Source organism: Oncorhynchus kisutch, linkage group LG24 (assembly GCF_002021735.2).
Source record: "Oncorhynchus kisutch isolate 150728-3 linkage group LG24, Okis_V2, whole genome shotgun sequence".
NCBI classification, from domain to species: domain Eukaryota; kingdom Metazoa; phylum Chordata; class Actinopteri; order Salmoniformes; family Salmonidae; genus Oncorhynchus; species Oncorhynchus kisutch.
Window position 1 is genome coordinate 14,971,725 of NC_034197.2, and position 26,718 is coordinate 14,998,442.

Below are 26,718 nucleotides of genomic sequence, written 5' to 3' on the forward strand. Positions count from 1 at the left end.
ATGGTTTGTGAATGACTACCTCATGTCTGTACCCCATACATACAATTATCTGCAAGGAAGGTCCCGTCGTTGAGCAGTGAATTTCAAAAACAGATTCAACCACAAAGATCAGGGAGGTTTTCCAATGCCTCACAAAGAAGGGCACCTACTGTATTGGTAGATGGTTAAAATAAAATAAAAATGCAGACTTTGAATATCCCTTTGAGCATTGTGAAGTTATTACACTTTGGCTGGTGTATCAATACACCCAGTCACTACAAAGAGACAGGCGTCCTTCCTAACTCCGTTGCCGGAGAGGAAGGAAACCGCTGGGGGAGATTTCACCATGAGGCCAGTGGTGACTTTAAAACAGTTGCAGAGTTTAATGGCTGTGATAGGAGAAAATTGTGAACGGATCAACATTGTAGTTACTCCACAATACTAACCTAACTAACAGAGTGAAATAATATTCCAAAACATGCATCATGTGTGTTACAAGGCACTAAAGTAATACTGAAAAAAATCTGGCAAAGCAAATCCCTTTTTGTCATGAATACAGTGTTATGTTGGGGCAAAAAGGGAGATACATAAAGGAATAGATACAGTATTAAAAATAACACAGTAGTGTCAATTGTAAATCATTGACTTCTGATATTTGTGCAGGTCATCTAAGTTTGGACATCTAAACTGGATCTGTGGAAGCATCTCAAATGGCAACCTATTTCCTATATAGTACACTACTGTTGACCAGGGCCCAGTATTGCACTAAATAGGGAGTAGGGTGCCAATTGGGACACATCCTGTGTTTGTCACTATCCAGGTCACCCAGTACACTAGAACTGACCAGAGCAGCTGTTCAACTGAACTCAAAGACACATTATCTTTGGCACAGTTCAGCTGGTCCCACAAAAAACAGATTAGCCACAGTTGACCAACATTGCAGTTCAGCCGGTCAACTAGTGGTAATGCAGCTTTCCAATGTGGTGACAAGCATTCACGGATGCACACACACACACGCTCACGCATGAGCTGTACTCACACATGCACACACACACACGTACTCTCTCTCACACACACAAACACACACACACACACACACACACACACACACACACACACACACACACACACACACACACACACACACACACACACACACACACACACACACACACACACACACACACACAAACACACACACACACACACACACACACACACACACACACACACACACACACACACACACACACACACACACACACACACACACACACACACACACACACACACACACACAGCTGAGGGTGTTCTGGTACTCATATACTGTTACTAGTGAGCATGCCTATTTCTTGGAAAAACACAGCGAGTAGAACAAGGACATCCACTGTAGCGCTGTCAGTGGAAAAGATGGTTTGTTTGAAAGTGATGACACACATTGGTCTGTAACGAAGCTTTCCAATTTACATTCAACATGTTAAAAAAGTACCAAGGGGTTTGGTTTGCATGAAATCAAAAAACAAAATCTGAAATATTAATGCCAGGGTCTTTTTGAAGTAGTATCATAGCGTGGTTCTTATTGGTGTCTGTTTGAGTAGCAAAGCCGGGCTGTCTATTTCTTTGAAAGAAGAAGAAAGGAACACCCTCAAGTCTCTTTTTTCTGTGGGCGGGACAGCTAACTTCCTGCTATTTTACACCGTGTATGTTAAGTAGGTCAACGATGTGAACTCACTGTTCTTTGTGCGCTTTAAATAAAGAACCTGTTTGTGATGTTAATGGTTATGGCATGGATCATTTACACCTGGCTCAAGTACCCATCTGAAATATGACTGAGGTACATTAACCATATGAAGTTCTGTGTGTTGTCATGACATGATCAGTAAATTCAGACAACCAACCCATTTGATAATATCTGTCAAGCGCCCACGTTACATTGTTGCCTACATGTACCTGAATATATCGGAGAGGTCTGTTATGTAATCATGTGAAACATAATGACAAGTCATTCTATTGGAAATTGATATTCAGGTCAAGGGGAAATGCAAGGAATAATGAGTTCTGTGGAGCGCTTCCAACCAGACTCAATTACTGAGCATCACTATGTTATATAGCCTTGCTTCTACGGCACCGATGTTGTAATAAATTATGAATATTTCCTAGAGTTGTGGTGGTAGAACTACACTACCAGTCAAACGTTTGGACACACCTACTCATTCAGTGGTTTTTCTTTATTTGGACTATGTCCTACATTGTACAATAATAGTGACGTGTTAAACAAATCAAAATATATTTTATGTTTGAGGTTCTTCAAAGTAGCCACCCTTTGACTTGATGACAGCTTTGTACACTCTTGGCATTCTCACAACCAGCTTCATGGGGTAGTCACCTGGAATGCATTTCAATTAACAGGTGTGCCTTGTTAAAAGTTAATTTGTGGAATTTATTTCAGTTATGTTGTTTAAGACATCAGTCAATCTGGAACATTTTAAGAACAAAAAACCTTTGTGTTATTTCATAGTTTTGATGTCTTCGCTACTTTCTACAATGTAGAAAATAGTAAAAATAGAGAAAAACCCTTGAAATAGTAGGTGTGTCCAAACTTTTGACTGATACTGTATGTCTTGCTGTGGAAGGTATTGAAATACTTATTGGAGCATGGCTACAGGTTTGAGGACTCTCTCTGTATGACTGAATGAATGTTGACCTAAATGTTTATCTTTAACTAAATTCCCTGGGCACGTCAAATGAGGTAGCAGATTTAGTTTGATGTCTGTGTTGGGTTGCATATAAAACCATACTGTAATGTGCAATGCATTGCTGTCTTCTCGTTTAGGGAAAATCTGTCTGCACATAAGATGTGACACACTTGGCTTGTCTCACACTTACACCCTCATCATCATGCCAACACATTGGTAACACTTTACATTAGGGTATAACTTATAAAGGGTTTATAAGTAGCTTATAAACTGTTAATAATTTGTTTATAGATAGGCAATCAATCCTTATTCATTTGGTTACTAAATGTGGACTAGAAAAATAAGCAAACTTCGTAGCCTACATAAGGAGGGATGCTTGAGGGCCATGAATGTCTAGGGAGATTAGAGCCTCTGGAGGAAGGGGCGGGCGGCCCATTCAGAACACGAGTGGTGTTCAAGACCCTTTGTGCTTTTCTTATTTCCTGGCTTTAATTTGATTTTTTATTTAGCTTTTCTCTGTCTGCATAATACAAACTCAATTCCTCAGCAGGAAGAATTTCCATGTGGACCGCTCAGGTCTCTGAACTGGCTCTGTCCAGCTCCTCTGCATGACTCATAACATGGAACGTGTGTCTCTGATATAATACTGTAGCTAGTCAGGCCTTATTAGCAGAGGGACTGCAGGCTTCTCCAACATCCCTCACATCAACCGTAACAGACATGTCCAATAACCTCTGTGTATCATATAACATCAGTGTGTGCGTAGTGTGTGTGAGGTAGAAAAAAATTACGATTTACCATCTGCTCAACGCTCTCTGGAGCAACTTTAAGCTCCCATTTATCTCAATCTCCCTCTCTGTCTCTCTCATGACTAATCTTCTCTCTATGGGATATTTGGGTTCAGTGAGATACTTAGACTTTTTGGGCATTCATTTTTAGGTGCCACCGTATCTGCTGTGAAACGTTCAATCTCTCCAACTATATTTCCCTCTGTTGTGCCTTTCTACCGCTTCAAATGCATGCCTTTATCACAGAATCTTGGTCTTTATCTAACAACCCACCTCCTATAGTATATGCCATCCACTCTGCAGAAACTGCAGCATATAACATAATAATACAGCCTCCTTAACACATCTACTCCAATATACGCCACATACAAACCAGCAGCTGCTGGGTGAAGAACACACATTCAAACTCTTGGCAGAAGTACAGGCAGTGTCTTGATTCATTGCTCAACACAGCTCGCTGCATAACCACAGTCCCAAATCTTGGCCCAATTTGTGTCTCTGTAAATATATTTATTGTAAATACATTTATGGTGCATGGTTTTCAACGGTGTGATTTGACTTCTATTTGTCTCTCCGGAGCAGTTAAATCAGATTAGCCAGAAAGTAGGGCCCTTTTGAAAAAATATATTAGGCCAATTCATTCTTTTAAAATCTATGTATTTCCAATTAATATATTTTCTATTTTTTTGTTTATCAAAAGTAGACAACTGTAGAGCTAACAACAACAACAAATAGTTTAGGGAAGCCTTTGTTGCTATGCTACTTTCTCACTTCCATTTCCTGTTTGTTTCCCCTCTGATTTTTCCTTTGTCACTCATTCACTGATTATTCAACTAGATGATTCAGAGAGAACTTGTGTCTGTAATTAACGTTAGCAAGCACGACGTAATTACATAATTAATACAATTAACTGCACTACTGTTTTCTGTAACTAACCGTTACACTCCTCTGTCCTCTCCAGATGGGAAATGCTTCAGACACAACCCTGTTTGTCTCCACAATCTCAAAGGAGCTTGACTTGCTCATGGGCACTTTCTACAGCATATTCTGTGAGTTCCTATTCCCTGTCAATGGGTCATATTTACTCATTGTTGATCCAGTCCTTACATGATTCCAAGGGGAGCCAGTCCCAGCCACATATGGATCAAATAGAAGCGTCAAGGCATTTACCCTCATCCATTCTTAAGAGTACTGTATGATTTTATGCCTGGATATATACTCTGATTTGACATATTCCTAATTCTTCCTCTGTTTAGGTTTTTATTTACAGTGCATTCTGAAAGTATTCAGACCCCTTCCCACTTTCCACATTTTGTTACGTTACCCCCCCCCCCCCCCCCCCCCCCATTTTTAGAAATGTTTGCAAATGTTTTAAATATAAGAAACCAAAATACATGATTTACTTACAGTTGAAGTTGGAAGTTTACATACACCTTAGCCAAATACATTTAAACTCAGTTTTTCACCATTCCTGATATGCAATCCCAGTAAACATTCCCTGTCTTAGGTCAGTTAGGAACACCACTTTTTTTAAGAATGTGAAATGTCATAATAATAGTAGAGAGATTGATTTATTTCAGCTTTTATTTATTTCATCACATTCCCAGTGGGTCAGAAGTTTACATACACTCAATTCGTATTTGGTGGCATTTCCTTTAAATTGTTTAACTTGGGTCAAACGTTTCAGGTAGCCTTCCACAAGCTTCCCACAATGAGTTGGGTGAATTTTGGCCCATTCCTTCTGACAGAGCTGTAACTGAGTCAGGTTTGTAGGCCTCCTTGCTCGCACACGCTTTTTCAGTTCTGCCCACAAATGTTCTATAGGATTGAGGTCAGGGCTTTGTGATGGCCACTCCAATACCTTGACTTGGGTTGTCCTTAAGCCATTTTGCCACAACATTGGAAGTATGCTTGGGGTCATTGTCCATTTGGAAGACCCATTTGCGACCAAGCATTAACTTCCTGACTGATGTCTTGAGATGTTGCTTATACAGTGCCTTGCGAAAAAAGTTTGAAATATCCAATAAATGTCGTTCCACTTCATGATTGTGTCCCACTTGTTGTTGATTCTTCACAAAAAAATACAGTTTTATATCTTTATGTTTGAAGCCTGAAATGTGGCAAAAGGTCGCAAAGTTCAAGGGGGCCGAATACTATCGCAAGGCACTGTATATATCCGCATAATTGTCCCTCCTCATGATGCCATCGATTTTATGAGGTGCACCAGTCCCTCCTGCAAGCAAAGCACCCCCACAACATGATGCTGTCACTCCCGTGCTTCACGGTTGGGATGGTGTTATTCGGCTTGCAAACCTCCCCCTTTTCCCTTCTATTTTTTTATCAGACCAGAGGACATTTCTTCAAAAAGTACGGTCTTTGTCCCCATGTGCCGTTGCAATTCGTAGTGTGGCTTTTTTATGACGGTTTTGGAGCAGTGGCTTCTTCCTTGCTGAGCGGCCTTTTAGGTTCTGTTGATATAGGACTTGTTTTACTGTGGATATAGATACTTTTGTACCTGTTTCCTCCAGCATCTTCACAAGGTCCTTTGCCGGTGCTCTGGGATTGATTTGCACTTTTTGCACTGAAGTATGTTCATCTCTAGGAGACAGAACACGTCTTCTTCCTGAGCGGTATGATGGCTGCGTGGTCCCATGGTGTTTATACTTGCGTACTATTGTTTGTACAGATGAACGTGTTTCCTTCAGGTTCGTTTTTTTTATTTTATACATTTGCAAAAATGTTTAAAAAATACGGTTTTTGCTTTGTCATTATGGGGTGTGTAGATTGAGTATATTTTAGAATAACGCTGTGATGTAAAAGAAAAATGAGGAAAAAGTCAAGGGGTCTGAATACTTTCAGAATGCACTGTAGTTATCCTTCTCTTTTTTTCATATTTCATTCTCATTCTCTTATAGGTGTTCTGTCTCTCCTGGGGAATGGCATCTTGCTGCTTGTTGCGTATCGTAAGCGATTGTCCTTGAAGCCGGCCGAGTTCTTCATCATAAACCTGTCCATCAGCGACCTTGGGATGACCCTGTCTTTATTCCCTCTGGCCATTCCCTCAGCATTCGCTCACAAGTATTTGATATTCTTTCTCTCTTCTTGTTCATGGAACAAAAAAACCCTAGGGCATTATCGAGAAAGCATTTTTATTCTATGCTGCAATGATAATGACTAAATATCTCAGTGAAAACTTTTTCCTGTCTAACTCTCTCCCCACTGTGTAGGTGGCTGTTTGATGAGATCACCTGTCAGTTTTACGCTATGTGTGGGGTTCTGTTTGGTCTGTGCAGTCTGACCAACCTCACAGCTCTCTCTTGCATCTGCTGCCTCAAAGTCTGCTTCTCTAACTATGGTGAGTTAGATGTCATTGGCATATAATCTAACCTTAATTTTTTGTTGTGTGTTAATCTCTGAGATGGTGAAGTAGTATGTTAAAACTGATGCAATCTAATGTGCCCTTTCGAGATGAATAAAGCACTATTTTATCTTGTGTCAAAATGCTAATTTCTCCTCCTTCCTTTTCCCCTTTGTCCCATTTTCCATTCCCAGGCAATAAATTCTCCTCATCCCATGCCTGCTTCCTGGTGGTGGCAGTGTGGTGTTACGCCTCTGTGTTCGCCATCGGTCCCCTGGCACATTGGGGACACTACAGAGCAGAGCCTTATGGCACTGCCTGCTGCATTGACTGGAACGTACCCAACTACGAGCTGTCTGCCCTGTCCTACATTGTCTGCCTGTTCCTCTTCTGCTACGCTCTGCCCTGCACCGTCATCTTCCTCTCCTACACCTTCATCCTGCTGACGGTGCGCGGCTCTCACCAGGCCGTCCAGCAGCATGTGTCACCCCAGACCAAGACCACCAACGCACACGCCCTCATCGTCAAGGTCAGAGTATCCCTGTGTCAGCAGTCCAGTTCACAACAACAACAGCTCAGGGATTATGTACTTTTGTGTGTGGTTAGACTTGTATAGTTTGCAGGGTCTGTGACAAAGTTATAAAGCATTATACCTTGCGACTAAGTCAAGTGATATTGAATATTTATGGCTGTTTATATATTGTGTGTGTTTTTCAACAGCTGTCAGTAGCAGTATGCATCGGATTCCTGGGTGCATGGAGCCCTTACGCCATAGTGGCAATGTGGGCGGCATTTGGTGACGCCACCCTAGTGCCTCCTACTGCATTCGCCCTGGCAGCCATCTTTGCCAAATCGTCCACCATCTACAATCCTATGGTATACCTGCTTTGCAAACCAAACTTCCGCAAGTGTCTTTGTCGAGACACATCCACATTCCGCAATAGGATCTGCAGGGGCAGCCCCCGACCTGAACAGAAAGACCCATTTGGATCCACATCCCAGAGAAACATCAAAGACATGAGTGTCTCAAACGGACAGCCAGAGAGCCACAGGGCATGTTTGCACTCTGCCGAGGATGGAGCACACTGCCACACAGGGACCACACCCCAGAGGACTGCCCGAATACTGTCAGGCTCCACCTACAGCAATGCGACTGTCAGTCAACTCTCTGCTAAACAACAGGCTCATTTCCTCTAGTAGTGAATCAGAACTGTATCCTACCCTAATCATTCAGGCAGGGATGGAGATGGTCAGGTGGAAAGACATGGCCAGGATGGGAGACAGTAAAATGGCAAAAAAGGATAGGTGGAATTCAGTTCAAGCACACAGGGCAAAATGTCAGTATCTGTGAGAGACTGGCCCATCATGCCTCATCAGCGTTTGCCTCCGCTACAAAACAGTGCACGCATTCCCCTGTGCCATCCATCCCCCCAAACATACATATGTTTTTAGCTGGCTGAGTTACTGGTATTGGCGCTTATTTGGGCAATATTTGTTAATGCCTCCATTCCAGATAGCCACTATTGGCATTACAGCAAGCTACGGCCAGCCTCAGCATCCCTATAGGGAGAGCCTCAGTCCATTCTGTTCTGACCAAGGTCACTGCCAAAGGACCACAGCTTCAAGGTTGGATATTTAGCAAAAAAAAAACATATTTCTTGAAATGTTTATGTACGTCGGCAGCTGTTATCACTCACTCACCATAACAAACAAGTTGGTCAATGCCAACAACAAATAACATTAAGTTGTAAAAGATGCCTAAGGACAAAATTGTTAATTGAAATATTTAAATATATTTATAAAAGAGAACATTTATTGTTATAAGTGCAGTGGATTTATCCAAGGACAATTACACGGCAAGGAGACAGAACCAAAGGAAATAGGAGCCCAATGATCCCACACATTATGCAATGTTCACATCTCTGTCGTGGGGGCTATGATATGAAAATCTTATAGCTAATCACTAAACTCATCTGGTGATACCGTGCCAGTGTAGAGAGGCCTTTCTCCTGACATTATTTCCAATACATTGTTGATAGTACTGGGCTGTGAAGTAGGCCTGGATTTCCCTTCAGACCATTGTGTTGTTGTGCTGTAGGCTTTGATGTGTATTTGTAATAAGAGAGCCTATCTAGGCTATATTTTCATCATGATGTCCTTATTAAAACTGTGAAACAAATATGAGGAAATTGATTTAATTAACTAATTTTAGAAACAATATGGAAAACTACCAGTCTGGTGCGTGGTTATATTTGTTTGAAATGTAAGTCATGTTTCAAAACGGCCAATCAAAATAGGCCTAACTTGTCACAGGTTAGAGGTCATCATGGAGTGTTATCCCTGAGGGTACCACAGGAGGGCATCCTTATGTTTCTGGTGTCCAGGTGAGCCTGATTAGGATTACTGGGTTCACCTAGTTTAGGACTATTTAGGTTCCTCTATTGAACTGGGCCGGTTGCTCAGGCCTCTTGTCTTGTTTTGTGTTGTACTCATGTGCACTTGCTTTGTTTTTTTTTTCTGTGAATACTTCAGTAAACATTCTGGATTTACCCTAACCTCTGACTGCTGTGTTTCTCTGCGCCTGGGTCCGAGTTCGTACAAGTTATTATCACATACCTGTTCTGATGGGTAGGGAGGTTCAGGCCTGCATGCTGTGGGTCAGGTAAGGTAAAGTCATTGTTTGTGGCATGACAGATGTCATGTGCCGTAGTTTAATGAGATTAGATTAACCATCTCTGTTTTTCAATAACATTTTCATGGCTGCAAACCTTTGAAGAAGGCTTGGCGTGAGATTTGCTGTGTGAATTTCATTGTCCTAGATGGAAAATGTTACTGTTATAAAGCTAATTCCCTGCAATTCTACATATTTTGGCATGGCGTATGACCAGGATGGAAAAGTAAATACAAAAAAATAAACCACAGGTCAGGTGTATTCAGGATTCTTTAAACATGAAATGTTTGCCTACCCTGAAGTGCTAGGTGTTTGAAAATGTTCTTGTTATAACACATTTCTCAAATCACCAAACCTTCAAGAAAAAAATCAAATCAAATTCAAATCAAATTTATTTATAAATTCGTACATCAGTGCTGTACAGAAACCCAGCCTAAAACCCCAAACAGCAAGCAATTCAGGTGTAGAAGCACGGTGGCTAGGAAAAACTCCCTAGAAAGGCCAAAACCTAGGAAGAAACCTAGAGAGGAACCAGGCTATGTGGGGTGGCCAGTCCTCTTCTGGCTGTGCCGGGTGGAGATTATAACAGAACATGGCCAAGATGTTCAAATGTTCATAAATGACCAGCATGTTCGAATAATAAGAAGGCAGAACAGTTGAAACTGGAGCAGCAGCACGGCCAGGTGGACTGGGGACAGCAAGGAGTCATCATGTCAGGTAGTCCTGGGGCATGGTCCTAGGGCCCAGGTCCTCCGAGAGAGAGAAAGAAAGAGAGAAGGAGAGAATTAGAGAATGCACACTTAGATTCACACAGGACTCCGAATAGGGCAGGAGAAGTACTCCAGATATAACAAACTGACCCCAGCCCCCCGACACATAAACTACTGCAGCATAAATACTGGAGGCTGAGACAGGAGGGGTCAGGAGACACTGTGGCCCCATCCGAGGACACCCCCGGACAGGGCCAAACAGGAAGGATATAACCCCACCCACTTTGCCAAAGCACAGCCCCCAAACCACTAATGAATATTAATAATCAGGTGGTTTATTCCAACTAGTTGAATATCCTTGCCATCGTCTTACTCTACATAGACACAATATGATGTGTTTGAGCTCCCCTACCATATCTGCCTAGCATGTGCACAACACTAAAATGTCAAATTATATGTGAATCATGGAGGATTTAATTTCCAATGTTTATTTGTATGACTTAAGCAAAACGTTCCATGAATGGCTGAAAAATACATAGCCTCATATAATTCATTTTCAGTCCATTTCAGATTTCGTATGTGATTACACTAGCACAATTGGAAAGAAGTGGAATAATAAAATATGTGTGGGGAATAACAGTAGTGTTCTTGCTGACAAGCACAGTAATTACCCTATATTTTAGCCCATTAAGCATGAGTTGTTCCATTGATCCGACTAAATAAGTTATACATTCTCCTGAAGACAAGAGTATATAAATCTGCCCTTAAACCCCAGCCAAATGTTTATTTAATTGTTGTCGTCCCCCCTCTAGAATAAAACGTACACTTTAGGGTTCACAATCTGTTTGACAAAATTATTTTCATAGTTACAAATCAGGACACCCTACCAAACTTCGCTGCTAAAACATACTGTAGGTTTGTCTGCTGCCTTTTCGTTGTCACCGCCTAAACGCCAATCACCAAAATGAGGGGACTAATGCAAGTGCTGATTAAATCTACTTTAAATCGATTAATTCCACTACCTTGACCCTATCTGCTCCTGCACCATGCCAACAACCTGGGAGAATGGGACACCACCACTCAACACACCCTGTAACTCTTCTGAAGTCAAATATTGTATACCCAAACACATCTCTGCAGCTGCCACCACAAAATACATTTTCTGTGATTTACGTTCCATTTCTGCGGTACAGTTGATGACCATTGCTATGAACACTAAGAAGCCAACCTTACTGAAGCAATACAGTGGGGCAAAAAAGTATTTAGTCAGCCACCAATTGTGCAAGTTCTCCCACTTAAAAAAGATGAGAGAGGCCTGTAATTTTCATCATAGGTACACTTCAACTATGACAGACAAAATGAGAAGAAAAAAAATCCAGATAATCACATTGTAGGATTTTTTATTAATTAATTTGCAAATTTCACCTCCTCCCTGTAGGCCGTCTCGTCGTTGTTGGTATTCAAGCCTACCACTGTAGTGTCGTCTGCAAACTTGATAATTGAGTTGGAGGAGTGCATGGCCACGCAGTCATGGGTGAACAGGGAGTACAGGAGAGGGCTGAGAACGCACCCTTGTGGGGCCCCAGTGTTGAGGATCAGCGGGTTGGAGATGTTGTTTCCTACCCTCACCACCTGGGAGCGGCCCGTCAGGAAGTCCAGGACCCAGTTGCACAGGGCAGGGTCGAGACCCAGGGACTTGAGCTTAATGACGAGTTTGGCGCTGTAGTTGATGAACAGCATTCTCACATAGGTATTCCTCTTGTCCAGATGGGTTAGGGCAGTGTGATTGCGATTGCGTCGTCTGTGGACATATTGGGGTGATAAGCAAATTGGAGTGGGTCTAGGGTGTCAGGTAGGGTGGAGGTGATATGGTCCTTGACTCGTCTCTCAAAGCACTTCATGATGACGGAAGTGAGTGCTATGGGGCGATAGTCATTTAGCTCAGTTACCTTAGCTTTCTTGGGAACAGGAACAATGGTGGCCCTCATGAAGCATGTGGGAACAGCAGACTGGGATAAGGATTGATTGAATATTTCCGTAAACACACCAGCCAGCTAGTCTGCACATGCTCTGAGAACGCGACTAGGGATGCCATCTGGGCCGGCAGACTTGCGAGGGTTAACACGTTTACATGTTTTACTCACGTTGGCTGCAGTGAAGGAGAGCCCGCAGGTTTTGGTAGCGGGCCGTGTCGGTGGTACTGTATTGTCCTCAAAGCGAGCAAAGAAGTTGTTTAGTTTGTCTGGGAGCGAGACATCGTGGTCCGAGACTGGGCTGGTTTTCACTGTTTGTATTCGGTCATGTTTCCGGTCGCCTTGCCATGATTAAAAGCTGTGGTTCACGCTTTCAGTTTTGCGCATATGCAGCCATCAATCCACGGTTTCTGGTTGGGGAAGGTTTTAATAGTTGCTGTGGGTACAACATCCCCGATGCACTTGCTAATAAACTCGCTCACCGAATCAGCGTATTCTGTCTGACGCTATGCGGAACATATCCTAGTCCACGTGATCGAAGCAGTCTTGAAGCGTGGAATCCGATTGGTTGGACCAGCATTGAACAGACCTGAGCCCGGGCGTTTCCTGTTTTAGTTTCTGTCTATAGGCTGGGAGCAACAAAATGGAGTCGTGGTCAGATTTTCCGAAAGGAGGGCGGGGGAGGGCTTTGTATGCGTCGCGGAAGTTAGAATAACAATGATCCAAGGTTTTGCCAGCCCGGTCGCGCATTCTCCTCAGCCACGCTCAAGGTCCTAAACGATATCTTAACCGCCATCGATAAGAAACATTACTGTGCAGCCGTATTCATTGATCTGGCCAAGGCTTTCGACTCTGTCAATCACCATATCCTCATCGGCAGACTCGACAGCCTTGGTTTCTCAAATGATTGCCTCGCCTGGTTCACCAACTACTTCTCTGATAGAGTTCAGTGTGTCAAATCGGAGGGTCTGCTGTCCGGACCTCTGGCAGTCTCTATGGGGGTGCCACAGGGTTCAATTCTTGGACCGACTCTCTTCTCTGTATACATCAATGAGGTCGCTCTTGCTGCTGGTGAGTCCCTGATCCACCTCTACGCAGACGACACCATTCTGTATACTTCCGGCCCTTCTCTGGACACTGTGTTAACAACCCTCCAGGCAAGCTTCAATGCCATACAACTCTCCTTCCGTGGCCTCCAATTGCTCTTGAATGCAAGTAAAACTAAATGCATGCTCTTCAACCGATCGCTGCCTGCACCTACCCGCCTGTCCAACATCACTACTCTGGACGGCTCTGACTTAGAATACGTGGACAACTACAAATACTTAGGTGTCTGGTTAGATTGTAAACTCTCCTTCCAGACCCATATCAAACATCTCCAATCCAAAGTTAAATCTAGAATTGGCTTCCTATTTCGCAACAAAGCATCCTTCACTCATGCTGCCAAACATACCCTTGTAAAACTGACCATCCTACCAATCCTCGACTTTGGCGATGTCATTTACAAAATAGCCTCCAATACCCTACTCAACAAATTGGATGCAGTCTATCACAGTGCAATCCGTTTTATCACCAAAGCCCCATATACTACCCACCATTGCGACCTGTACGCTCTCGTTGGCTGGCCCTCGCTTCATACTCGTCGCCAAACCCACTGGCTCCATGTCATCTACAAGACCCTGCTAGGTAAAGTCCCCCCTTATCTCAGCTCGCTGGTCACCATAGCATCTCCCACCTGTAGCACACGCTCCAGCAGGTATATCTCTCTAGTCACCCCCAAAACCAATTCTTTCTTTGGCCGCCTCTCCTTCCAGTTCTCTGCTGCCAATGACTGGAACGAACTACAAAAATCTCTGAAACTGGAAACACTTATCTCCCTCACTAGCTTTAAGCACCAACTGTCAGAGCAGCTCACAGATTACTGCACCTGTACATAGCCCACCTATAATTTAGCCCAAACAACTACCTCTTTCCCAACTGTATTTAATTTTTATTTATTTATTTATTTTGCTCCTTTGCACCCCATAATTTTTTTTATTTCTACTTTGCACATTCTTCCATTGCAAAACTACCATTCCAGTATTTTACTTGCTATATTGTATTTACTTTGCCATCTTGGCCTTTTTTGCCTTTACCTCCCTTCTCACCTCATTTGCTCACATTGTATATAGACTTGTTTATACTGCATTATTGACTGTATGTTTGTTTTTACTCCATGTGTAACTCTGTGTCGTTTTATCTGTCGAACTGCTTTGCTTTATCTTGGCCAGGTCGCAATTGTAAATGAGAACTTGTTCTCAACTTGCCTACCTGGTTAAATAAAGGTAAAATAAATAAATAAATAAATTCGATATACTGATCAAATTTAGGGAGCCTTGTTTTCAGATTAGCCTTGTTAAAATCCCCAGCTACAATAAATACAGCATCAGGATATGGGGTTTCTAGTTTACATAGAGTCCAATGAAGTTCTTTCAGGGCCGTCGATGTGTCTGCTTGGGGGGGATATACACGACTGTGATTATAATCGAAGAGAATTCTCTTGGTAGATAATGCGGTCGGCATTTGAATGTAAGGAATTCTAGGTCAGGTGATCAAAAGGACTTGAGCTCCTGTATGTTGTTATGATCACACCACGTCTCGTTAATCAAAAGGCATACACCCCCGCCCTTCTTCTTACCATGTTTGTTTCTGTCGGCGCGATGCATGAAGAAACCAGGTGGCTGTACCGACTCTGATAACTCTGCCTGAGCCTGCCGTCCTGTACCTTTGCTCCTACTCTGGATTACTGAACTCTGCCTGACCCTGAGCCTGCCTGCCGTCCTGTACCTTTGCTCCTACTCTGGATTACTGAACTCTGCCTGACCCTGAGCCTGCCTGCCGTCCTGTACCTTTGCTCCTACTCTGGATTATCGACCCCTGCCTGCCTTGACCTGTCGTTTGCCTGCCCCTGTTGTTACAATAAACACTGTTACTTCACACAGTCTACACTTGGGTCTTAATTTGAGCCGTGATACTGACAGGCTAATAATAATAATAATGAGTGGTTCACAGTGATGCAAGTACATAACAAACAGTTGTAACTAACACAGAGTGATGCTCAACATTTGATTGGGTACTTTTACATGATTTTGTATTTTTTCATGCCTACATGCTGCACAAGCTTTATCATTGTTAAAATGCTCCCATTAGTACAGGAAAGAGTCATGAACATGGTGGAAATTAAAACCAGGTGAAACAGACTTCATCCAAGAGGGGCGCACATAACAGAACAGACAGTCACACTAGTTTCTGTAAAATGCCTTGTTACTTATTATATTCAAAGCTGAAGATTAATCTGACTATTATACATTAGTTTATACTGGAACTGCAGCAGTGCACCATACAAGGCTTTTATCCCTCTCACTCCCTGCCCTCATCACTGTTCACTCCCTCCCTCTCACAACTGCTCCTTCTTTTCCTCCTTTATCACCCCCTCTCTACTCTCTCCCAATCTATCTATCTATCTCTCTCCCTCTTTCTTTGATGAAACCCTCTGGTCATTATAGTGGGAGGTTTGGTTTAGGGCCTCTTCAAAGACTTGCTTCACCAGCTGTTATAGAGCTTCGCCACTGCTCCAGGCACCCAGTTAGCACACAACACACATTTATTTTGGTGTGTTTATTTCCAATCCTGCTGTCCCTGCCTCAGCAGATACTGGGGGGCATTTCAGCTCTGGTGTGTGTGTGTGCTTTTGGGAGTTAGTGTGTGTGTGCAAATTAGTCATTCAATTTCCCCTGGGATTTATGTAATTGTAAATTATGTAATCAGTATGACAGTAAGGGCTGTCCTGCTCACATTACGGGTAGCCTAGACTCCTTCAGGTAGTACTATGTTTTAGGGGATTATTTGAGTACCTCAGTGGGTGATGCTATTTCATTTGCTTTTGGGATACTGTATTTCAGAGCGGAAATAGAGAGGGAAGAGGGAGAGGGAAACTTATTTCAATTTTGGCAAACTAAGAAACAATACAGAGTTTCTATGGCCCTGAGGAGAACACGAAACACTTGAGTTATTATAAAAGAGAATGGAAACTAAAACAGTCTTGGTTTTAGTTCAGGCAAGAGAGTAACACTTCCCCCAGCTGGTTATAACAGGGAGTGAAGAAATTAAATAAACATCACATGCCAAAACAAAACTAGTTCAATTAAATCAATTTAGCTATTATAAATTATTTAATAAACAGCATCAAACTTTGGATTTGATGATCAAATAGTTTCTATTTGTTTTAGAGTTGAGTCACTGTCAACTTTTTAGTTGGCGCTGGCACACTAACACAACATTTTGACATTACAAAACATGATCTGTTCAAGTTCATAAGATTTCCTGTACTTCAGGGTAATACATTTTTGGATTAGCTAATACTTACAATTATATGGAGGGTGATCAGTGCCAGTTCAAAAATGCAATGCTTGAATGCTAAATAGGAATGTGAAAATGATAAATACATTTTTATTTTAATATCCAGTGCTTGACTTGGGTCGGAGCTGTCCAGAACGCCATACCGGCACTTCTAATTTTGGGGGAATGTACCAGCTCCTTTATAAAAAATAAAGTAGCCTATCGCTTGCCCAGATTCACACACAGAGGCAAAAAAGGTTGATCAAAGCAGAAGGAAGGCGGAATATTCATTGAATAGCAATGGTGAGTGGGCATTAATTTCCTGATTCCGCTTTGTTCAATCTGATTTTCAGCTAGTCTGTGAATCTGTGAGTGACAGTATTGCACAGATTGAAAATGTGTCAACATGATTTTTTAATTTTTTTAATGTATTTATTTTTCACCTTTATTTAACCAGGTAGGCTAGTTGAGAACACCTTTATTTAACCAGGTAGGCTAGTTGAGAACACCTTTATTTAACCAGGTAGGCTAGTTGAGAACACCTTTATTTAACCAGGTAGGCTAGTTGAGAACACCTTTATTTAACCAGGTAGGCTAGTTGAGAACACCTTTATTTAACCAGGTAGGCAAGTTGAGAACACCTTTATTTAACCAGGTAGGCAAGTTGAGAACACCTTTATTTAACCAGGTAGGCTAGTTGAGAACACCTTTATTTAACCAGGTAGGCCAGTTGAGAACACCTTTATTTAACCAGGTAGGCCAGTTGAGAACAAGTTCTCAGTTGCAACTGCGACCTGGCCAAGATAAAGCAAAGCAGTTCGACATACAACAAAGTTACACATGGAATATACAAACATACAATCAATAATAATAATAATACAGTAGAAAAATCTATATACAGCATGTGCAAATGAGGTAGGATAAGAGAGGTAAGGCTATAAACAGGCCGTGGTGGCAAAGTAATTACAATATAGCAATTAAACCTTGGAATGGTAGAATGTGCAGAAGATGAATGTGCAAGTAGAGATACTGGGGTGCAAAGGAGCAAGATAAATAAATACAGTATGGGGATGAGGTAGATTGGATGGGCTATTTACAGATGAGCTATGTATAGGTGCAGTGATCTGTGAGCTGCTCTGACATCTGATGAGGGAGACAGCTAGTGAGGGAGGTAAGAGTCTCCAGCTTTAGTGATTTTTGCAGTTCGTTCCAGTCATTGACAGCAGAGAACTGGAAGGAGAGGCGGCCAAAAGAACAATTTGCTTTGGGGGTGACCAGTGAGATACACCTGCTGGAGCACGTGCTACGGATGGGTGCTGCTATGGTGACCAGTGAGCTGAGATAAGGCGGGGCATTACCTAGCAGAGACTTGTAGATGACCTGGAGAAATGGCATGATGCGCTGTTCCAAGTTGTCAAATGAGGGTTTGTAAGGTCATGAAAAGTAATGGAAATTAGTTTCATAATTGTTGTTCATGTAATTCATGAAAGAACACTTTTAAATATGATCAATCAATTAAAAAACTAAATTTCAGCCATTATCTGAATGACCCTTCAGTGCATGTCTGTGGTGCTGCGTGCCAGTGTGAGTGGGCCGTTGCCAGAGGAGAGAGAGCACAACATTTCAGCAGCCGGTATAAAATAATGACAGACAGAGAAACTAGATCATCGATTCAAAATATAACTAGCGAGATAACTGCTACAAGTTAACTACAGCCAACTAAGCGTTAATTTTGTTGTTGCCATTCCACCGGCACTGTAGAGATTAAATAAATCTGCATCATAGGAAAGATGCGATTCCTACCTTATCCATTTGATCTCTGATTTATTGAATGAGGGAATCATTTTAGAAAGACAATTATTTGGTTGTAATGTTAAAGACAAGCCTGCACAACCAGGAGCTCTCCAGATGGAAGGTTCACCACATGTTGACAAGATGTGACTAACAGTGCAGTTATATGTGGGGGGCTAAGTGCCTTGATTAAGGGCACAGTGGCAGGTCTACATGGGATCAGACACAGCAGATTTCCAGTGTCAATAATGCATTCTTTTTCATGTAGGCTATAATAATAGTCATGAAAATGTGGTTAAAAGTCATGGAGAAGTCATGGAAAATGCATATAAACCGTTAACAGTGAATTGGAGGTCTCTATAGCATAATGAGATTTGTGAATTTTGGTGAACAGAGTCTAATGGACCGACTTCGAAAAAGAAAGCACCTGCACTTCTTTAAACCCAAGTCAAGCACCGTTCATATCAGTGTGCATGATTCATGCCACAATTAAGTTGCAAAATTACAATTAAAATCGAAAATGGTTGATTTAAAATTTGAAATGGTAAACAGAAATTGTAAATAAACATGGTAAATGTAAAAAGCCAAATGGTAAACAGAAAATCAAAAATGTAATGTGCAAAGAGAATTTGAAAGTGTCTGTTGTCATTTTACCACTAACCAATTAAGCATTTTCTCTTTTCAATTTTCATTTTCATAGTGCATGCAAATAGCTTCTTTAAGGTGTGAGCCAGGAGAGCAACACCACACCCCCATGTGGTGGTACATTTTAGCCATGTCAGGCTCTCTGTACATTGATTTGACTAGCGTAACCAACACACAGGGTGCTAACCCAGGTCTCCTACGCACCAGAAAAGCATAGCCCTGCAAAGCTGAAGCTTAGGCATTGACTCAGGGAGCCAATGCTACTCTTCAGGTCTCAGGCAAGGTTAGGCCTACTCATCATATATGTGTGGTAACTGAACCACGTCAGTTACATTTCACCATCCTTTGTCCTCCTCCTCCTCACAGATACCCATCTGAGCCATGGCACAAATATGACTAACAGGGTTCAAATAAGGGTCATCTTGCACATCAGAAGAGCACATTAGCCCACTAAACCAAAGCCTATAGCCAATGCAACTCTTCAGGTATCAGGCAAGGTTACTCATCATATGAACAATAGACCAGGAGGAATGCATATATGATGAGTAACTTTGCCTAGTGTTGAGTATCTTTGCCTGAGACCCAACAACTTGCATTGGCTCTCCAAGTTAACTGCCCAGGCTTTGGCTTAGTAGGCTAAGATGTTCTTCTGGTGTAGAGTACACCAGGTTTGAACCCTGTCAGTTACACTAGTCTAAAATCAATGCACAAAGAGAGTGGGTTAGGGTTGGCAAGGATGTATCACTGCATGGTGGTGTTGCTCTCCTGGTTCTAGCCTCTATGAACAATTTGCATGCACTTTGAAAATGTAAATTAAAAGAGAAAACGCTCAATTAGGTAGTTGGGAAATGAAAATAGCACATTCCCATATTACATTTACTATTTTCTGTTTAACCATTTGCCATTTTCTGTTTATCATTTGAATGGCAGATGCCATATTTGGATTTAATTTGAGTAACAATTTCATTGTGGCATGAATCATGCGCACTGATATGAAAACATAAACGCATGTATAATTTTCACATTCCTATTTAACGGTTAAGTATTGCATTTTCGAACTGGCACTGGTCACCCTCCATACAATCAAGCATAAAAACACACAGGTACTGTGTTTGATAAAGAGGTTGAAACCTCACCGAACCATGCTGTAGCTATATTGATAGCTATCACTTTGCTTGAGGCGGGTTGCTCTACTCGCGTGCCATTCTGGTGCCGAATGAGCGGGCTAATATCGTTATCTCGCGCCATCGCTACCTAGCTTTTCAGCGTGTTTACCACCGTCAAACAGGCTTACTTTGGACTTAAACGTGTGAGTATCAAGGTATTGTATCTTATCTGAAAACGGGGCTAACGTTGTTCAGAAATGGAACTTTTTTTCTTCAGCTACAGTAACTAGCTGGTTAATTAATTAGCTGACCATATAGCAACGTCAAAAGGTTAGCTGTAGCTCGTTGTCAACGACGCTTTCGAGAAAGTGGCGCGTTTTCATAGTCGAATGCTTGTTGAAACAAATACTTTGCAAGTGCCATATCAAATTAACCAACTTGTTGTTCTCATCAAACAACCCCCGCAGTTATCAACAGGTCGAGGACTAAGTTAAGTTAGGTGATAGACCACCAAGGCTTTCACCATGATGTTCTATACTCAGCTCTTCACATCCAAGCGAGGGCCTCTGGCCAAAATTTGGTTAGCAGCTCATTGGGAGCGGAAAATCACCAAAACTCATGTGTTTGAATGCAATTTGGAGAGCACCATCAAAGACATAATCTCCCCACAGGTAAGCTAAACTTAGTTCTGTCCTCAAAAGTGTACAAACAATGGGATGAAATGTGTTTGCCACTGTTTTAACGTTTGTTAGGACGATGTTCGCTCACCATCATGAACTCTTGTTGTCTCCTTCAATGCTTGTTTTTGTCTCAATGTCTGTGAAAAAATATCTGATACCGGTAGCCACACAATGAGCACATCACTGATGAAATGACTGATATAACTTAGATCTGCCTCTGCTTGTGTGCAATCATTTTCAGATAAAGATCGGCTTACGAACTTCTGGCCACCTACTTCTGGGAATAGTGAGGATATACTTCAGAAAAGCCAAATATCTCCTTGCTGATTGCAATGATGCTGTTGTCAAAATCAAAGTGGCCTTCAGACCAGGTTAGCCAGGTATCCGTTTTGTGTGGTCAATGTCAACATTTTAATGACAGTAACTCCATGTTATTCTGATCATTGGAAGAATATATCAGCTGAAGTCTTGTATCAAATGATACATTTATTTTTGTTGTGTCACCATCAGGACAGACTGACATGCCTGCTGAGGCACTGGAGGCCACACTTAAAGCAATCACGTTAATGGAGGATTTCACTGACTTTGATTCCCAGCTACCAGATGCAAAGTACTTTTGTTTTTCTTTCTCTCTCTCCTCATTTCACCCGCTCACATTCAAAGCAAAAAGATATTCACCCAATACTCAATTTAGGCTAGTTTCAGTAGATCATGGGGGTGTGGATGCTTCACATCACAGTATTTGTATCAAAAAGTAATTTGTTATGTTCTCTCCTCTCTCTGACCCTAGTGCCATAGGTGTAGTGGACCATTTTTCACTGAATCAGTGCCGAACAGAGGACATCACCCTCAAAGAGGATTTTGGAAATAGCTTTCTGACATTTGAGGACTTTGGTAAGTGTTAGGGTTGCTACTCCACAGTACCTGCCTGTTTCTCCCTCAAAGTTAGTTTACCCTCACTTTCAAAACTCTAGTTTTATCTTGCCTTCTCGTCATAGCCCACGTTTCTCTCCTTCACTCACATTGCTGTCAATAACTTTCTCTGACTTACTCTGTATCAAAACATTTTAGGTGATGAGACCCAGTCTCACCAAGGGGGCATGTTAGACGTGAGTTTCCTAAGTCTGGCCCAGCAAGGAGATGCTTTTGGCGATGAGGACACAGGCTTGGACATCCTGGGTGACGTTCTTACAGGGTTAGGTAGATTACTTTCTAAATGTTTTCCGTTACTCCCCAACCCTGCATCCTGACCTGGACTCTTAGGAGCAGTTTCACTTTAAGATAACATATCGGTTCCACATCTGAACACATCAACAATGTTCAAATGCAAACCTAGACAACGTCTCAAATCCTGTGTAGACTGTCTAGCCAGTTCCAGTGAGCATGCTGTTTTGACAGATTTTTTCGAAGCCGAACAACAAAATATGTTGCCGGAGACTGCTATGATGGATGTTAACCAAGAAGGTAATTTTGTGTTTATTTTGCTTCTGTCTTTTAGGAAACTTCTAACCCTGTCTAAATATTCAGTGTAACTGTAGATATTGGTATGAAGGTGTCTCTATCTGTATGAGACCACATTTCTACCACAGATAGAACAACGAGACAGATATTTCACCACATGTATAAGTGTGAAGCATCCACTTGGTGTTTCCACTCACTACCAAATATGGTAGTGAGAGGAAGCCCAGTGGCCGGCAGTGGGAGAAGATGGAACGAGATGGATTTTGGCCGACATTCTGCTAATTATCTCATCGATGAAACATTTGATCTCAATACAGTTTCTGTTCCCAAAACTACAATCTTTTATGAACAAAGTGGACTAAGTTTTGTAGACTTTACCCTTTGCCAAAGTAAAAAAGAAATAAAGTGTTGTTTAGGAGTGCAAAGACGAATTGAATTATTGCACACACGCACTTCAGAGTAGGCGTTCCCCAACGTAAATATGCAAATGCAGGCTAGAACGCGCCATTAGGATCTCGCTAGCTTATGCTTGACTCTGTCCACCTCCTTGCCTGTTCTGCCCGCTATGGCTCCTTTGTTCCCACTTGAAACGACAGGCTGTGATCTTTCTTGCTTTAATTATAAAAATCTTTGGTTCTACTTTGTGCAAGTGTTGAAGTGCTCTGGCAGCAAGTGGCAGTGCATATTGGAAAATTATCCTTTCATTATTCAGGTGCCATTTTCAGTTTGGTGTTAACTTTGCAGCAAGTAAATTTGATTTTTCCGGTGCTGGAACTTTTCCCAAAATGGGGTGCTTCATAGTTATTACATTATACAGTATAATATTAATCCATTGTATGCTGTCCATGTCTACTTTATGGTATGCCCTTCATTCCAAAACCTTGCAGGTCGTCCAGACAGCTCTACTACATCTGCACCCATGGAGGAGGATCACCCTGTCCTGAATGAGACAACTCTGTTGGGCAATGAGGAGGAGGGCTTCGCTCTGGAGCCTGTCACTGTTACACGTAACTGCCTGACATGCAACATCTTTACACCCCAACATGGCCATTCTCATAAATGCATTTACTGTCCTTCAAACACACAGTTATCTAACTGGGCACAACCTCTATCACGCATCAAAGCCATAAGTAACATAATATCCTGTTACTTATTACCTGCGGTGGAAACTTGTGTGAGAAGCATAGATAAGCCATTGGAGTTAAACCTTCGATTTGCCTTCTGCTTCCTTAGCAACCTTAGAGAGGAGGAAGGGGAAGAGGAGAAGGAGACTGGTGGTGGACCAGGCCAAGGAGCTGTCCAACCAGGCCATCAGGGAGCAACTCTCTGACTGCTCAGATCTCACTGCCCCACTGGACATCGCCCCGCCTACCCGCCAACTCATGCAATGGAAAGAGAGTGGTGGGGTGGACAGGCTCTTCAGTCACCTCTGTGCCCCTGTCATTCATCCACACCTGCAACAGGTAAGCAGGGTCTGAAATTAACATTTGTCCCATCAGTCAAATGTAGGTTGACATATTTACCTGTAATGTTTATCTCATCTGTTCCATAAAAAAATACAGGTTCAGCTTAAGAATGTTGTTCCACCTAATTCATACCTATAATAGATACATATTATATTCCACACTTAAGTGAGGAAATTTAATTCGCATCTGTAACCAGTGATGTATAGCAGCGGTGCATTTTGGTTCAACAACTGCCCCCATTCTGTCTCTGCAGCTCTATTCCAGGGATGTGTTCCGTGTGAAAACAGATGGAGTTGTCAATGAAGATGACCATGAAGAGATGAGAGAGGAGAGACATGAGGGTAGGAGGTCATATTTACAGAGAGCAACACCATGTTATAGAAATTATCGTCTGAGAACATTACACTAGCCATTACATTAAATGAAATTGAGGGAATTAAAGTGCCCCCGGACCCCATTACCTTGGAACTGTTATGTTTCCTATTTGGGTTTATACATTTTATGTGTCTCTGTACAGTGGAAACAGATGCAAGCGCCTTGCTCAGTGTCCTGCATGAGACCACGGATCCTGAGAGAATTGGACACAATGTGGAGCTCACTCCTCTGCACAGCTATGGGAATGACAACCCACCTGAATACCTCTGGGACGCAGTACATGTAAAGAGCTCAACATGAACACAAAATATTCATATAACCTTTATTCAACAAGGTTATCCTATTGTCTATCTTTGACTGACAACTTTCGTTGATCCCTCTTTCTCATTTCCCCCTCTTTTTCTTGTCTTTCAGGATGGAAGCAGGTTGGAGGTCTCTCAACCTGAGCTCCCGTCTGAGGATTCCATATATGTTCATCCTTCTGGAATGGAAAGGGAAACTCCATCGACTGTACCACGGAACACACAGGTGCTTTCACATGCTTTGAATACACCCACAGACACGCATATACACTACCAGTCAAAAGTTTTAGAACACCTACTCATTCAAAGGTTTCTTTTATTTTTACTATTTTCTACATTGTATGGAATCATGAATCCTGTTGTAACCAAAAAAGTGGAAACAAATCAAAATATTTTATATTTGAGATTTTTCAAATAGCCACCCTTTGTCTTGATGACAGCTTTGTACACGCTTGGAATTCTCTCAACCAGCTTCAGGAGGTAGAATGCATTTCCATTAGCAAGTGTGCCTTCTTAAAAGTTGAATCCAGTTGAGCATGCATTTCACTTGCTGAAGGCAAAACTGAAGGTGAAAGGCCCCAAGAACAAGCAGGAACTGAAGACAGCTGGGGCAGCAGGGTAGCCTAGTGGTTAGAACGTTAGACTAGTAACCGGAAGGTTGCAAGTTCAAATCCCCAAGCTGACAAGGTAAAAATCTGTCGCTCTGCTCCTGAGCAGGCAGTTAACCCACTGTTCCTGTTCCGTCATTGAAAATAAGAATTTGTTCTTAACTGACTTGCCTAGTTAAATAAAGGTAAAAATAAATTTAAAAAAAGACCTGGCAGAGCATCACCAGGGAGGAAACGCAGCATCTGGTGATGTCTATGGGTTCTAGACTTCAGGCAGTCATTGACTGCAAAATATTTGCAACCAAGTATTAAAATTCACAATTTAATTTATGATTGTTAGTTTTGAGACCTGAAAATGATGTATTAAAATGGTTGTAATTCCTACACGGTTCATACAATAATTTTGACAAAACCCTTAAATTAAAGATGAAAGTACACTTTAAGCACGTCTTGATTGTTTCCTTTGAAATCCATTGTGGTAGCATACAGAGCGCAAATTATGCAGATTGTGTCACTGTCAAAATACTTTTGGACCTGACTATATATACACACACACTTGCGCGCACTTACACACACATACAAACACACACGGTCATCATGAGTGCGGTGTGACGTACGGTACACTCTGTAATGTGTTGCTATCTCAAACTACAGTCTATGGTGGACAGCCAGGATGACTTGGAAGAGAAGAGGATGACCAGCCGAGCACAGAAACTACTAAATGCTCTCAAAGTAAGAACCTGATACCCCTATGCAGCAGGGCATCCATTCTTACACTTAGTCAGCTTGTTAGCTCGATTACGATCTGACCCAGAAATCCTCAGTCACTGAGGACAGGGATATTAAAGAGGATTGGGCAGGATTAGGGGACAATCAGTGGAAATGAAATTGCTGTGATTGTGTGTTGTGTTATAACAAACGGATGGGATTTTCCCTTATCTGACATTTATCCTTCATATAAAACAGAAACTGACCTATCCCTGAGACAAAATGTTCATGTTCTATGTTGTCCTGACATCCCTGAACAGATTCAGAGCAGCAACACCATGTTCAGCCTGAAGACTTTGTGTGAGAGTAACAGTCGCTCCCAGGCCGCAGCCACCTTCTTCTGCCTTCTGGTGCTGAAGAAACAACAGGCCCTCGACCTGCACCAAAGCGAGCCTTACGCTGACATTATGGCCACTCCTGGACCCAGGTTCTATGAGACGTAGAGGAGGACTCGTAGTGGAGGAAGGAGGAGGAGGTTTTGATATGAAGACACCTTGTTCATAGACTCACTGCTCTGTCAACAACTGCACAAACTCTGTAGTGGTCTTGACACCCTCGTCAAATGTGGACCTTAGGAGGGTAGCTGATTGAGAACTGAATACACCAATAAATATAATTTTGATAAAAGTGACCAAACTGGGTTGTGACATAAAGCACTTACAAGCACTACTGAGATAGTTATGGTACCTCAATGCATCTCCCAGGGTCCAAACCCAAGTTAGCTACTCATTCCCTTTATGAGAAAACAAGGCTTGCTACAAGACATTATTTGGACAGAGTTATCGTCTGATTTGGGACACAGTAAAAGTTTATGAATGTTCTGTTATTTTGTTCAGGTGCTTTACTTGTTTGAGTAATATGGTTTGTTATTTATTATGCTGACAGACTAAGATTTTTTTAGATTGACCAATTTCAGTAATAAGGGTGGTTTTGGTAGTGTTTTTAACTTTAGCTATTTTTTTTA

The 26,718-nt window shown here is 42.0% G+C and overlaps 2 protein-coding genes across 5 annotated transcripts; both read left to right on the forward strand.

The window, feature by feature from the left end:
* Positions 1 to 4,424: 4,424 nt before the first annotated feature.
* LOC109868883 (opsin-5-like) lies at positions 4,425 to 9,376 on the forward strand. Its single transcript, XM_031803534.1, has 5 exons — positions 4,425 to 4,512; positions 6,379 to 6,541; positions 6,691 to 6,818; positions 7,016 to 7,350; positions 7,542 to 9,376. Exons 1-5 carry the CDS (start codon positions 4,425 to 4,427, stop codon positions 8,016 to 8,018), a joined length of 1,191 nt encoding a protein of 396 aa, XP_031659394.1. The 3' UTR covers positions 8,019 to 9,376.
* Positions 9,377 to 19,953: 10,577 nt separating this feature from the next.
* rad21l1 (RAD21 cohesin complex component like 1) lies at positions 19,954 to 26,572 on the forward strand. 4 transcript variants are annotated; one of them, XM_020458897.2, is made up of 14 exons: positions 19,954 to 20,297; positions 20,562 to 20,765; positions 21,016 to 21,145; positions 21,285 to 21,384; positions 21,565 to 21,668; positions 21,846 to 21,974; positions 22,173 to 22,238; positions 23,123 to 23,242; positions 23,469 to 23,698; positions 23,955 to 24,042; positions 24,219 to 24,358; positions 24,491 to 24,604; positions 25,641 to 25,718; positions 26,015 to 26,572. In XM_020458897.2, exons 2-14 carry the CDS (start codon positions 20,619 to 20,621, stop codon positions 26,195 to 26,197), a joined length of 1,629 nt encoding a protein of 542 aa, XP_020314486.1. In that variant the 5' UTR covers positions 19,954 to 20,297; positions 20,562 to 20,618; the 3' UTR covers positions 26,198 to 26,572. The 4 variants fall into 4 exon arrangements, with proteins under 4 accessions (XP_020314486.1, XP_020314487.1, XP_031659396.1 ...); XM_020458898.2 differs by having other exon boundaries at positions 20,007 to 20,309; XM_031803536.1 differs by lacking the exon at positions 22,173 to 22,238 and having other exon boundaries at positions 20,007 to 20,309.
* Positions 26,573 to 26,718: the final 146 nt, after the last annotated feature.

Coding starts and splice junctions, on each gene's coding strand:
- LOC109868883 (XM_031803534.1), top strand. CDS start 4,425: ATGGGAAATGCTTCAGACACAACCCTGTTTGTCTCCACAATCTCAAAG. Junction 6,542..6,690: donor CCCTCAGCATTCGCTCACAA/GTATTTGATATT, acceptor CCCACTGTGTAG/GTGGCTGTTTGATGAGATCA. Junction 7,351..7,541: donor CACACGCCCTCATCGTCAAG/GTCAGAGTATCC, acceptor GTTTTTCAACAG/CTGTCAGTAGCAGTATGCAT.
- rad21l1 (XM_020458897.2), top strand. CDS start 20,619: ATGATGTTCTATACTCAGCTCTTCACATCCAAGCGAGGGCCTCTGGCC. Junction 21,385..21,564: donor TCCCAGCTACCAGATGCAAA/GTACTTTTGTTT, acceptor CTCTGACCCTAG/TGCCATAGGTGTAGTGGACC. Junction 24,605..25,640: donor CTGTACCACGGAACACACAG/GTGCTTTCACAT, acceptor CTCAAACTACAG/TCTATGGTGGACAGCCAGGA.